General features: G+C 39.9%; 1 protein-coding gene across 1 annotated transcript; it reads right to left on the bottom strand.

The window, feature by feature from the left end:
- Positions 1-677: 677 nt before the first annotated feature.
- LOC134635271 (claudin-4-like) lies at positions 678-12,931 on the bottom strand. The gene is made up of 3 exons (XM_063484674.2): positions 12,915-12,931; positions 6,631-7,194; positions 678-1,074 (listed from the first exon to the last, which is right to left on the bottom strand). The coding sequence occupies exons 1-3, from the start codon at positions 12,929-12,931 to the stop codon at positions 678-680; spliced, it is 978 nt and encodes a 325-aa protein (XP_063340744.2).
- Positions 12,932-13,180: the final 249 nt, after the last annotated feature.

Raw genomic sequence — 13,180 nt, 5'->3', positions numbered from 1 at the left:
ATGTCTACAGCGTCACCTTCTGGTAGTGGATTCTCCTCAGGCCTGATTACCTTTCAACATGATTGAGCCTTTATTTCTCAGTTGCCTGCAGTGAAATTGGACCCCTTCCAAACATACATTACACAAGTCCCATTGGAGATTGGACAGAACAGGTAGCTTTGAAGCCAAACAATGAAATGTACAACGGAATAGGGGAGTGGAAGGGGGGGGGACTGAGCTCCTGGTAGAGGATCAGTATGAGAACGGAAAACTAACTTCTCAGCACAAAAATAACATGAATCTTCATACCTCAACACCATAAAAAAATCACGTGACAAGCAACAGGGGTGGGTATGTGTTGAAAGTGAGCCGGTGTAGAGTGTCCTTTAACTGAGTTAAGCAAAAGTCAATGGTCCTACAGTCGACGCAGGTGGCCTTGAAGGATGTGAGCAGAGAGTCAAAAATCCCGGGAGAATTATTGTTCCAACCAGCCGTGGGGTAGCCACGGATGAAGGTAATGGTTGTGAGAAAGGAAACAAACAGCATTATTATGACTGAAGAAGTCACTTGGATGAGTGATGAAACATTTCTCACACTGAAAAAGCTACATCCAGATGAACAGAATCAACTTTTGGGGAAACTGCATTTTTTCACAGTTGGTCTAATGTCCGTCACTGGTCACTTGGTCTATCAATTTCTCATTGAAGAGCTGTGAGCTTCTCCAAGATCTTATCCATATTGCGTTCAATGAGCACAGGCTGAGTACTCATGGCCCTTCTCATCGCTTCGATTAACGCAGCCAGCCTTGTGGGGTTTTGAACAGCTGTAACCGCTTTCTTCAATCTTCGATAAGCCAGGGCCCAGCCAGTTCCAATCAGCAGGAACCCTGTTATCATGGCTCTTAATAGGTATAAATCTTCTATGTCCTCAATCGACAGTCCTCCCAGGCACACAACATACCAATTCCTCCACCCGTCCATTGTGTATCCGACAGGAAACGTCCCTGTAGGACAGTTGGGCTCTTCCGAACCCAGGCTTCTTGTCGAAGAGAGTGTGTCAATTGCATTAAGAGACCAGTTGATCAAATCCATAATCCTTTAGGTTTTAGAGAACAAGACTGAGAGACTCAGTGAGTTTTAGAAAGTTACACGAGACTAGACATGGACATGAGAGCCAAGCAGGAAGGGAAAAGGAGAAGATGCGACCGCTTCGTCAAGAGCAAGAGATAATAAATGGGAAAAGTGGATCACATATGTATTTAGATCAGTTTGACCTAAGTCAAAATCTTGTTGGCTGAATTTTGGATTTTTTTTTTCACCCACAGGACACAGTGAGAGTGAACAGAAGTAACCAATTGGCAGTTTGCTTCAGTGCTTACAGTTATGCAGAATTAGGCATGGAAAGGCTGCTTTTTGTGACAGGTGGGTACTGACATGCATGGCTGCAGCTGCCAGCTGTCTTCTAGGCTTCACCTCTGCTAATCCTGCATCTCTGAACTGGACCTTGTCAGTGTTTGGGGTCTCATAAGCTCTCCTGTGATATTTAGTTTGCATAGTTGGATTATTCAAATGAACGTTTAATATACAGGTCCTTCTCAAAAAATTAGCATATTGTGATAAAGTTCATTATTTCCTGTAATGTACTGATAAACATTAGACTTTCATATATTTTAGATTCATTACAAACAACTGAAGTAGTTCAAGCCTTTCATTGTTTTAATATTGATGATTTTGGCATACATAACTCATGAAAACCCAAAATTCCTATCTCAAAAAATTAGCATATTTCATCCGACCAATAAAAGAAAAGTGTTTTTAATACAAAAAAAGTCAACCTTCAAATAATTATGTTCAGTTATGCACTCAATACTTGGTCGGGAATCCTTTTGCAGAAATGACTGCTTCAATGCGGCGTGGCATGGAGGCAATCAGCCTGTGGCACTGCTGAGGTGTTATGGAGGCCCAGGATGCTTCAATAGCGGCCTTAAGCTCATCCAGAGTGTTGGGTCTTGCGTCTCTCAACTTTCTCTTCACAATATCCCACAGATTCTCTATGGGGTTCAGGTCAGGAGAGTTGGCAGGCCAATTGAGCACAGTAATACCATGGTCAGTGGTTTTGGCACTGTGAGCAGGTGCCAGGTCGTGCTGAAAAATGAAATCTTCATCTCCATAAAGCTTTTCAGCAGATGGAAGTGCTCCAAAATCTCCTGATAGCAAGCTGCATTGACCCTGCCCTTGATAAAACACAGTGGACCAACACCGGCAGCTGACATGGCACCCCAGACCATCACTGACTGTGGGTACTTGACACTGGACTTCAGGCATTTTGGCATTTCCCTCTCCCCAGTCTTCCTCCAGACTCTGGCACCTTGATTTCCGAATGACATGCAAAAGTTGCTTTCATCCGAAAAAAGTACTTTGGACCACTGAGCAACAGTCCAGTGCTGCTTCTCTGTAGCCCAGGTCAGGCGCTTCTGCCGCTGTTTCTGGTTCAAAAGTGGCTTGACCTGGGGAATGCGGCACCTGTAGCCTATTTCCTGCACACGCCTGTACACGGTGGCTCTGGATGTTTCTACTCCAGACTCAGTCCACTTCTTCCGCAGGTCCCCCAAGGTCTGGAATCGGTTCTTCTCCACAATCTTCCTCAGGGTCCGGTCACCTCTTCTCGTTGTGCAGCGTTTTCTGCCACACTTTTTCCTTCCCACAGACTTCCCACTGAGGTGCCTTGATACAGCACTCTGGGAACAGCCTATTCGTTCAGAAATTTCTTTCTGTGTCTTACCCTCTTGCTTGAGGGTGTCAATGATGGCCTTCTGGACAGCAGTCAGGTCGGCAGTCTTACCCGTGATTGCGGTTTTGAGTAATGAACCAGGCTGGGAGTTTTTAAAAGCCTCAGGAATCTTTTGCAGGTGTTTAGAGTTTATTCGTTGATTCAGATGGTTAGGTTAATAGCTCGTTTAGAGAACCTTTTCATGATATGCTAATTTTTTGAGATAGGAATTTTGGGTTTTCATGAGTTATGTATGCCAAAATCATCAATATTAAAACAATGAAAGGCTTGAACTACTTCAGTTGTGTGTAATGAATCTAAAATATATGAAAGTCTAATGTTTATCAGTACATTACAGGAAATAATGAACTTTATCACAATATGCTAATTTTTTGAGAAGGACCTGTATTATGCTAAATCTATACAGATTTTTCTACATCGGATATGATAGTACGAATTAGTCAACCTGTATTAAAGTCTTCCTCTACAGCCTGTTGTTTCATAGTTTCAGCAATGAAATTAGATTTAAAAATAAACATAGATGACATTCTGTCCCCTAGGCATTCACCAAGATCCCACTGTCTACAGTCATTCAGTAACACTCAGAACAATATGATGATCACTGGAAAATGTTAATAAATATCTTTTCCAAAATAGATAGTTTTTGGAAAGTTTTCTGCATGTCCTAGTTTACATTATGAAAGAATTTATTATGAGTGAGAATCTCTTGATAGTCTAATACTTTCCCGCTAAACAGTCATCTTCTACTTCGGTTAGGTTTATTTTAACATCCGTTTATGAAAACGTATGTTTTGCTTTTGTTTTATTTTTTTACTGCAATTCTGTTAGAGTAGCTTTTACTGTTTAGTGCTGTTAGTGTAAAAACAACCTGGTTGTTAAAACTAAGATAAGGCAGATGCAGAGAAACGCAGATGCAAACGCTGAAGAATCTACAATGGCAGAAGCACAAATGAAAATGGTCATCAGACCCAAGAAAAAAAAGTGCAAACAATGAAAAGAGTGCCTCAGGAGCAGTTACTCGGGTATATACCTGGGCTCTTCTTGATTCTCAAAACAGCATGGCTGAGGAACAAGCCCTAAAAATTAAGAAATGCAAGAAAACACTCAAGCAACTTCTGTAAGAGGAAACCCTGAATCCTTCACTATTTCAGAAGCAAAGGAGGACATGAATATGGACACACAGGGAAATGTGAATAACCCCAGCAGACAAAACCCTGGCCTAATGGAGGGAATTGGCAACATCAGCCCTATTTCAAATTTAGACTTCATAAGGGCAAAGGCCAGTATAATCCATGGGACAAGATTTCTGCTCTCAGATAGCAACTGCAAGCTTCCCACTATCATCAGAACCAGCTTTATTGGAAACTGGAAGTTGCTAACAAGGTTGCTTTATATTACCAAACTGGATGATGTGATCCTTTCCCTGCAACAACAAATCAGCCACCCTGCAACAGAGCAGAGTCTGCCACTCAAACCACAGAGGCTTCACACACGGACTTTGTAAGCCTGAAATCTTCTAAGGACGTTGAATTTGAGGTCCAGTGCAAGAATCAACAACAACAGATAGAAATGCTCCAGCAACAGCTCCTGGAAGCTCAAAATCAACTGAAAGAGCAGTCAGTTAAACATAGGTAGGATCAAGAGACACTCAACACAGAAATCAGGGACCTTAAATCCCAGCTCTGCTCCAACAAGGCCCTTGATGATTTGAAGGTAGAGACTCTTGACCAAGAGCTGAAAGAAGACTCTTTAGAACAAATTGAAGACAGACAGAAAACTATTGCTACCCAGCTGGCTGAACTCTAAACTGAAATTAAGACCCTATCAGAGAAACAAAACAAAAAAGAAGCGAACCTGACTACATATGGTGTTATATTCTTATAATTCTGTTCATTTTTGAGTATATCTTTCTGCCTTGGTTCACATATTTACTGCTGCGGCTAGCTTTAATCACGCTAGCCTCAGCACAGCTAAAACGGTTATGCATCAGAGAATCGGCCATGCATCAGCCAATCTAAATACAAATGGAAAACTATAAAACTAAAAATACAGATAACTTTCAGATTAGTAAAACTATCAATGGATCCACTCTTCTTATAGTGAAAACACAACATTTCATACTATGCTCAAGTCAGTGGTTGTTTTTGTTTTTTTTAATCTACCTGAATCTTTTAAGACTGTTTGCTGCTGGATCAAGTTTTCCAGTAGATGCATGTTACATTGTTAAATCCTTATTTATTAGTTTCTTTAGTGGTCTACTTTAATGGAAGGACTACTTCTATAAGCAAGACCATATTTTATCATAGTTCAAGTTGTTTATAAGTGAAGGACAGCTGAGCAGTAATTACTTCTTATGTGGTTATTATATTAGTAAGAAAAGTTGACTGTGGCTCCATCACTTGCTCACATTGCCTAAAATCACATACAGTAAATTCTACTGATGGTGAAATCACCAAGCCACAAAATAAATGTAAAAACAAATGATATCAACCATGTGAACACCAATGTTGTTGACAGCAATAACAATTAAGATATGACTGCATTTGAATGTAGATCAGGAATCAGGTGAGCATCAAAAATGTAGGTAAAAACGGGACTTTTATGCATGAACATTTTATGACAGAGCTCTCACAATCTGCACATCAAACACATCTCTGTTACTTACACTTCATGCTTTTTCTCAAAATCTTCTAGGTCAGGTATACGTTTCCCACTTTCTAAATGATCTCAATGATTCCTGATTATGACACAAAAAGTACCACAGATAATAAGCTACAGTATTAAACACAATATATACACTGTTACCTTCAAACAAAGACATTTCTGGGAACCCAAAATCTGATTAACTATTTTTTTTAACTCTCATTAGTAAGAAATCTGTTACTTTATATATCAAAATATAAAAAAATCAAATCCACAGATATTAGCATTTTATTGATAGCACATTGTGAAATTGTCATGCTGCCCCCATGGCCAGGTGGGTGCCCTGGAGGACTGTGGCAATGCAGTATTATGGTAACAACTAGAGCACAGTAAAATAAATAGTGAATCAGCAGTTACAGACAAAATTTTAAAAAATTATCGGATGTCCATTTTTTGATTTAATTACAACAAGGACATGGATGTTCTTAAAACCTTAACGTTGGTTTACATGTAGGTATTCAATGCAAAGCATCCTTCTTAAAAAGCATTTCCACACACCTTAATAGTCCTTGCATTAGTGGTGAGTTTTCACTTTTGAACAAGCTACACTGGAACTCTCAACTACTTTCACTCCAAGTCCTAGGTGCGTCCATCAAACCAGCACCAACCAGCTGGTCTGGTGCTCTACAGTCCTTTGGTTTGTTGTTGTTGCTGTTCCTCCCCATCCCCACACCAATTACCAAAAATAATATCCCCTCTGTCTCATACGAAGGACTATTAAGGCCACATTACTATTCATCATATTTTGTTCCTATTGCCACACACTAAATCATTAGTCCTTTTAAAATGGAGTTTGCATTTCAAAAACCCACCAAATGAGATTTTTTTTTTTAAAAGTGATCTCACACACAAAAGAAAAAACAAGCAGTGAATGAAAATATCAGTGCTGATTCAGTGAAGGCCTAAAACCACAGTAGGTTTTCCGGCAGTTAAATTAGACATGCTTACACATGCATGTATGCATAAAACAAAACAAAAAATGTGTGCAACTTATAGTGTAACAGCAAATTATATATCCACAAGCAAAAATCCTAATACTGCACACATTTTCCTACAATGTATTTTGACGAAAAAATATAAAAACTACTTACAAACTCGTGCTGAAAACATTTCTGCCGATTTTAATCACTTTTCACACTTTGTTATTGTTTATTGTACGGTATTACACAGAGGCAAGGTTTGGGGTATTCAACCTTAAGGTCAATCTTTTTCCTGCAGTAACATGAGCAGCAGAGGAGGCCTCCTCCCAGTAATAGCAGCCCGGAAGCAGCCCAGCCGATGTAAAGTGAGGCCCCCATCGACACAGAGTTTGACAACATGCGGGTCATAGTGATGTTGATGGTGACCTTGCAGACTGGCATAAACACAAAGCATCCTGCTGTGATGAAGACAATTCCAGAAGCTATAGCCTCTTCACTGTTTTTCCTTTTATTCGACATCAAGGTGGTACAGTTGCCCCCAACAACACCAACCATGATCCCAAAGATCCCGACAATGATGGCGATGACGATGAGCACTCTGGCAGCCTGAAAGTCCATTGGTAAATCGTGCAGAGAATCATAAGTTTTGCACTGCATTTGTGTTGTCTGGTAGTAGTCAAACACACAGGACTTCCACAAACCCTTTGCGGTATTCCAGCTAGTGAAAATCCATGTAGGGAGAGCACAGATGATGAAGCTCCCCAAGAAACCGATAATAGCTAAAACCAAACCCAGAAGCTGTCTTTCACCATGCTTCATTATGAAGCTTTCTTGATCTCTTCAAAGAGGAAAACTAGCGTGTTCTTGAGAGTTGCTGTAATTTACCTGTGAGAAAAGAGCTGAGGAGGAAGTGGTTTTTAGGTGGTTGTTATGATCAGAGAATAACTTGACTGTAGCTTCCTCACTCACTAATCATGTCGTTAAAGGCGATGACAGATTGTCGAATGTGTTCTCTGAGCTGAAATTGATTTCTAAAGGAAACCCAGTGTCTCGGAGATGCATAAAAATTCACATATAAGGACAAACAAAGTCACACAGATAATCCTGTATATTTGTACCTTTTTGAAAAATATAAGTATTAGACATTAATTAAGTAAACAGAATCTTATCAAGTAATCAACATTGGAAAAAATGCCACTGATGTTTCAATCATAGTTACATTATTAATTCTTTATTTATTGAAAACTTTGTGACTTCACCACAGATTACAGAATCTAAACTCCTTCAATATCACCGAAATAGATCATAATATATCTATAATCTATTTTTTCATCTATTTATAATATTAATACTAATATTAATTTAATCACAGCAGATGTTAATGTAAAGTTTTGTGGAAGAACGCATGACTTCAGAATGACGCCAGCACCAGGAGATATCACAGCTTATGAGGCTCATATTAGTCACTGGATGCTCTCTTTAAAATTTGTTTCTTTATCATTACCTGTTCAGATTATTATCTCCTTTTGAATGAGAATACATGTTTTTCCTGTTTGTTTGTTTTTTAAATAAAAAAAAACAAAGCCAACGGTGCTCAAAAACAAACTAACAAGCTGTGTTTCACCATGACAAAGCTCTGTCAATCTCTTTAGAAAGGAGGGATCATGTGGTCTGAGAGCTGCAGTAATATATCGATGAGAAACAACTGAGAAGGAAGTAGTTTAAATGTTGTTTTTTAAACTTAAAAGACAAGTTGACTGTGGCTTCCTCACTTGCTAGCTGACATTGCCATGCACATTACTGTCACCCAGATTACTTCTTTGCAATCTGTCCCATTTGGCCCAAAAAAGACTCCACCCACCGGCAGTTTCAGGGATACAGGTGGGCGGCTCCATGACTATGTTTAAGCCTTGCTTGCTATTACCAGTCACTATTTGTTTTAATCAGGCTTCCTTTACACTTAAGGCACTCACTGACTCAGGCACCGAGCAAAACCTCTTTGATATGGAATTAGTTAAGAAACTTGCCCTTCCGCTAACACCATTAGAATCACCCAACTCTGCCATCGCAATGAACAGTGTGAGATTATTATATTATCTTATGCCACGTTATACCCCTAGTTAAAGATTGTGAAATTATTATGTAGTTGTAGTTTGCATTATTCTCCTGACTTAGAAGAAGGTGATAACTATTACAGTTATTAAACTCATTTGTATTACATTAGATTGCTGATTTATTGTGAATAAATGATATTGTTTTATGATGCATGATACTGCTGAGTTATAAGAAATTTCAGAGAGTCATGGCCTTATTTGTCTGATTAGAAAAGAACAGAACATACTGCACAGGAAGCCAAGGTCATAGCTTAGGCTCAGTGAGAGAGAGAAAGAATGTGGATGTTTAGTCTTTATGACTTTGGAGGGGGGCTGAAGCTATAAGAATGTGAGAAACGCTCAGACACTTAGAGATCAGGCGGACACCCTCCCACGCTCATCTCCCCTCCGGATGGCTAATGCGCAAAAGTGTTGTTTGGAATAATGAGAATTGTATGGAATAAAATGATTGTTGATTGAGCATTTATACACCGAGTGTTGTCCTTCCTTCAGCCCAAAGATCAAAGAACTGAGGATTTAACAGTCATATGTTCACCATGATAACCCATCAATCTAAACCTGTCCACCTAATTCTCTCAAGTAATTAGTTTGGCCAATATGATCACAAAATTGGACGTGACGATTACCACTTGGTGCGCATGAGAGGAGGAAATGAGTGGAAAACTGCATTTAACTCTCCACTACGACATTTTGAATATTTGGTAATGCCTTTCGGTCACACAAATGCACTTGCAGTTTTTCAAGCACTTATTGATGATGTACTAAGGGACTTATTGAACCTGTTTGTATTTGTATACCTGGATAAGATATTGCCTTTTTATTAAGTCCCTGGAGGAACACCAGATCTATGTTGACAGTGTGCTACAGTGGCTCCTGAAAAAAAGGACTTTACGTAAAAGCGGAAAAATAGATGTTTGCTCTTCTAGGCTACATTTTGACATTAGGGCACCTGAAGACTAACCCAGCAAAGATCCAAGCAGTGGTGGAATAATTGACAACCTACATCCAAGAAACATATTCAGTGCTTCTCCGGTTTCACTGACTTCCACCGCCATTTTATTCGTAACTACAGCCAGGTAGCTGAACCACTCATTCACCTCACCTTTATCAAGATACTTTTTGTCTGGTCCACAGAAGCCTGGGCTGCATTCACTAACCTCAAGGAGTTATTTACATCTGCACTTGTTTTAGTTCCTATCCCAGAGTTCGGGCCCACAAGGTAAGCTCCTATAATCCAGGTTCCAGAAATCTAAAACCAGATGCACTTTCTCACCAGTTCTCCACCAACACAAGCTAACCCTAGCCAGAAAACATTCTCCCATCCATGTGCAAGGTGGATTCCTTCACCTGGGACCTAGAAGAGATCATTCAACAAGCCATTCAGGATAACCCCACCCTGGTACCAGTTCCTCCAACCGGTGGTATGTTCCAACAGCCACTCCTTCATCCAATAGGCCCACACCACCAGATTCACCTGCCACCCCGGAGTGAGTAGAATCACCTCATTCATCAAACGATACTTCTGGTGGGGTTCACTGGAGGTAGATGTCAGGGATTATGTGGCTGCTTGTTCAATCTGTGCCCTGACTAAGAGGGGCATCAAGTAAACCTCAGGCATGCTCCAACCAACTTCCACAACCAAAAGACCATGGTCCCATGTTGCACTCTATTTTATTACTGCTCTACCCACTTCCAGTGTCATCCTTTTCATATTAGATAGATTCTCAGTGTCAAAATGTAAAAATTAAAACTGTAATTTTATTTTGAGAAAAAGAAGAAATTGTATTTTGAGAAAAAAAAGTTGAAATGTGGACAAATGGGAGCCTGCTGTGGTTGCTATGTCCTCTGAGTTAATGAAATTGTATTTCAGAATCAGTTTAAGTAAAAAGAAGGAAATGATTTCTCTGTTAGCACACAAACACAGGCTGGTTACCCTCTCATGCAATAAAGAAGTTGTATGTTGTATCACGAGATCAATTTGCTTTACTAAGTCATCGCAGTTTGTCATGAGACAAAAAGGTAATCTCCACATTTAGACTTTTTTACCTCAAAATACATTTTCCACGTTAATCTCGAAATGTCACCTTTATTCTCAAAATAATCAACCTTTTTTTTTTTTTTCGCTTAATGTGGCCCTAATACTCCAGGATTACAGGATCAGTATCCAACTTCTCTGTTGTTTTGTGATCTCTCTACCTTTGTCTAATTTGGGACAAGTTGTTCATATCTCTCCCCAAACACAACAGTCAACTTTCCCTGGTACTCAACTGCAAATAGCTGGCAGATGGGCTACACTAAAACGTCCAATATGACATGGGTGTGGCCTATATCATATGCATTAAAAATCAACCACACAAATTCAGGCATATAATAATAAAAACAAAGAACAGTCCTCCAAATTGTTCCAATATGCCACATTTTACAACACTTAATATGGCAATATTTGTTGAGTTTTATTTTTTGTTATATTATATGAGCTCTGGTTCCTGTTTTGTGTCATGGCCGGCAGGCCGACACAGGGAAAAGTAGTGCAGACACCACTTGGGCGCACGTGACAGGAAGGAAAGAATTCAAAACTTCAAACAATAGCTCAGTTATAATCTCTGATCAATTATCAACATAGTGTGCTATGAAAAGGCTGAGGCAGAAACAGCCAACAACTATGAGTGGCCCTTAGACAAACTATGAATGAGAGGTAAGCTCAGATCTAGTTTTTGGGTTTCTGTGATCATGCCTCTCCTCTATTCCACGTCCTTTGTTTTGTAGTCGGTTTTGGCTCTGTGTTTCTTTCTCTTTCTGAATGTGTTTCAAAGTTCTGTCTCTGTAGTCTGTACTTCCCATGTTTTTTTGCCAGTGCCTCCGCTTTAGTTAAGTTTCTCCAGTCTCTGTGTTCCCTTCCTTCTCTGTCATTTCCCTTGTACTTAGTTTATTCACATGTATGTGTCTCTTTGTGAGTCTGCTTACCTTTAGTCTTCGTCAGGTTTGTCTATCTTAGTCTCTGTCTCAGTGTCAGTGCTTCCTGTTTCTTTTTGATAGTCCCCCGTTTTGTGTGCATTATGTTCAGTTTTGCTTCCTCTCTCCCACTATGTCTAATTTGTTCTTGCTGTGTCCCCCAGCTGCTTAGACTTTCCTGACATGCTACTGTGAATATATATTTTTTTAATTTTATATTATTTTTTTGTTGTACTAATGTGAGGTGACCATGAGTGTCTTTAAAGGTGCCAATGAATAAAATGTATTATTACTATTATTATTATTATTATTATTATTGTCTCAGTCACCCTTTGTCCCTTGTCAGAATTCAGTTCAATGAAATTTTATTTATACAGCGCCAAATCACAACAACAGTTGCCTCAGGGTGCTTTATATTGTAAGGTAGACCCTACAATAATACATAAAGAGAAAAACCCAACAATCACCTATGAGCAAGCCCTTTGACGACAGTGGGAAGGAAAAACTCCCTTTTAACAGGAAGAAACCTCCTCAGAACCAGGCTCAGGGAGGGGCGGCCATCTGCTGCGACCGGTTGGGGTGAGAGAAGGAAAACAGGATCAAACACATGCTGTGGAAGAGAGCCAGAGATTAATAACAGGTATGATTAAATGCAGAGAGGTCTATTAACATATACATACATACTCAATGAATCATGGGAGTCCCCCAGCAGCCTACACCTATTGCAGCATAACTAAGGGAGGATTCAGGGTCACCTGATCCAGCCCTAACTATATGCTTTAGCAAAATGGAAAGTTTGAAGCCAAATCTTAAAAGTAGAGATAGTGTCTGTCTCCCGAATCAAAACTGGAACCTGATTCCACAGAAGAGGGGCCTGAAAACTGAAGGCTCTCCCTCCCATTCTACTTTGAAATGCTCTAGGAACAACAAGTAAGCCTGCAGTGCGAGAGCGAAGTGCTCTAATAGGGTGATATGGTGCTATAAAGACATTAAGATGGGACCTGATTATTTAAGGCCTTGTACGTGAGGAGCAGGATTTCAATTCTGGATTTAACAGGAAGCCAATGAAGGGAAGCCAATACAGGAGAAATATGTTCTCTCTTTCTAATCCCTGTCAGTACTCTTGCTGCAGCATTTTGGATTAACTGAAGGATTTTCAGGGAGTTTTTGTGGACATCCTGATAATAATGAATTACAGTAGTCCAACCTAGAAGTAATAAATGCATAAACTGTATGATGTCGAGTGCCACGTGATGAGGTACCGGGAATGGCCGCGTCGTAGAGGAGCTCTGAATCCTAGCCAACAATTTAATGAAAATTAAACTCTGAAACAACTCCTACTACGATACCACTCGACGTTGGTGAACACTCTAATCAAACTGGCAAGATCTGAAGTAAATTTGGGACGAAATATGGCATCCAGTCAACAAAAAAAAAACGAACTGTGCAGTCGCACCTGCCAACTGTTGCCATCGGAGAAGCTAACTTTGCCAGACTTGCTAGCCAAGAAGAAGGTCGGAAAAGCAATATAGAGGGCTTGTTTGCTGAGATTGCTAAGATCAGAGTGATGCTAAATGGGGTTTCAGCTGATGTGAAGTTGATTTAAACTGACACTACAGAACTCGAAAATTCTGTAGCTGCCGTCCAAACGAGGCTAACAGAAGCTGAAAGTGACATCTCAGATGTGGAGGACCAAGTGTCCGCCTTGGCTAAAGCTAATGG

This window comes from Pelmatolapia mariae, linkage group LG10_11, assembly GCF_036321145.2.
Source record: "Pelmatolapia mariae isolate MD_Pm_ZW linkage group LG10_11, Pm_UMD_F_2, whole genome shotgun sequence".
Taxonomy (NCBI): Eukaryota; Metazoa; Chordata; class Actinopteri; order Cichliformes; family Cichlidae; genus Pelmatolapia; species Pelmatolapia mariae.
The sequence above is the reverse complement of the archived record's forward strand: the minus strand, read 5'-3'. Positions and strand labels throughout refer to the sequence as shown.

What these genes read in the sequence shown, in the direction of transcription:
- LOC134635271 (XM_063484674.2), bottom strand. An exon ending in CCTTGCCTCTGTGTAATACC is followed by an intron (nt 1,075 to 6,630) that starts GTACAATAAACA and finishes TAAAACCTAAAG; the next exon opens with GATTATGGATTTGATCAACT.